The sequence below is a fragment of the Suricata suricatta genome, chromosome 8 (genome assembly GCF_006229205.1).
Source record: "Suricata suricatta isolate VVHF042 chromosome 8, meerkat_22Aug2017_6uvM2_HiC, whole genome shotgun sequence".
Lineage (NCBI taxonomy): Eukaryota > Metazoa > Chordata > Mammalia > Carnivora > Herpestidae > Suricata > Suricata suricatta.
This window is the reverse complement of record NC_043707.1, coordinates 127,247,945-127,249,150: the sequence shown is the minus strand read 5'-3', so window position 1 is coordinate 127,249,150 and position 1,206 is coordinate 127,247,945. Positions and strand designations below refer to the sequence as shown.

At 70.9% G+C, this 1,206-nt stretch overlaps 1 protein-coding gene across 1 annotated transcript in view; it reads right to left on the bottom strand.

Annotated features, from left to right (window-relative positions):
- Positions 1-1,200, bottom strand: part of CAMK2N1 (calcium/calmodulin dependent protein kinase II inhibitor 1) — a 1,960-nt gene extending 760 nt beyond the window's left edge. The window contains exon 1 of the mRNA XM_029948504.1: positions 951-1,200. Within this exon, the coding sequence (XP_029804364.1) occupies positions 951-1,116 (166 nt within the window). The 5' untranslated portion in view covers positions 1,117-1,200. The remainder of the gene's footprint in view (positions 1-950) is intronic.
- Positions 1,201-1,206: the final 6 nt, after the last annotated feature.

Genomic DNA, 1,206 nt, shown 5'->3' with positions numbered 1-1,206 from the left:
CGGCCCCTCCGCGCCGCCCGCCGCCGCAGAGGTCGGAGGCTCCCCGCGCTGCGGGCCTAGCGCCGGCCCGCCGCCTCGCTCACCATCTCTACCTAGCCTCGCCTTCCCCAGTCCCGCCCTCAGTCTCTTGGCGTGGCCGTCACCAGTCGAGGTCTCTGGGTCTCTCTCCATCTGGGGTGTCGGTCGCCCTCATTGTTTCTATCCTCCCAGACTGGCGTCCCCGGCTCACAGTGTCTCCCGCTCTGGCTCCCTCTCCGGAGCTTTGTCTCGGTCTCTGCCCATCTCGATCTCCCCCTCCCAAGCCACCACCCGCCTCCCCCCGCCCATCTCTGCGTCTCAAGTCTCTCCCGGCAGCTGTCGGTCCCCCTCCTCGTCCCCGCGCCTCTGGAGCTCCTCTCCCAGCCTCTCTGCGTCCCAGTCTCCCCGGGGCTTTTCCAGCTCCCGCGCCGAGCGCCCGGGCTCGGCCACCCCTCCCCCTGCTAAGTAACAATGTGAAGCCCGGGCGCTCCGAAAGCCCCTCGCCTTCCCCGCGGGAGTGGGGTCCCGCCCCGCAGTTCTCCACGCCGTCCCTTGGGGAACCCTGGGACCCCCACCCCCCACCCCGCGTTGTAGAGCGAGTGCAGCTGCGACTACACTGCGCAAAAGGGGAGGGGGGTAGAAATCGAAAAGCAAACTTTGGCGCGGGTGGGGGACCCGGGAATAACCTTACGGCCCCGCGGCCGATCGAAGCCGCCACGCCCCCTAGGTGACCCCAGCGGGAATCAAGCTGAGGGGGAGGGGTTTCCGCGGCCAACCGGTGCCCGACCCGCAGTGCGGGATCCCCCCCGGGTCCGCGCGATGGGATTCCATTCGGTCGGAACCGGCTCCCGGGTGCGGAAGAGCCCCACAAAACTCGGCCAGGCCTCGGCGCCCGAGAAAGGGGGCGTCCGGGGAGGGGGCAGCGAACTCACCCCGCTTGCTCCGGCCGATCTGGCCCAGCTTGGGCGGCCGCTTGTTCTGCCCGGCGCCAAAGAAGTTGTTGGTGTCCTGAAGGCGGCAGGAGAAGATCTGGCCCACGTCGCCGCCGTCGCCGTAGGGGTTCAGCTTCTCGTCGCCGTAGGGCAGCACCTCCGACATGGTCGCGTCCGGGGGCTCCGCGGCGGCGCCTCCTCCGCCCGCGTCCCCGCCCGCGGCGGACAGGGTCAGCGGCGCTGGGGCCGGGGGCGG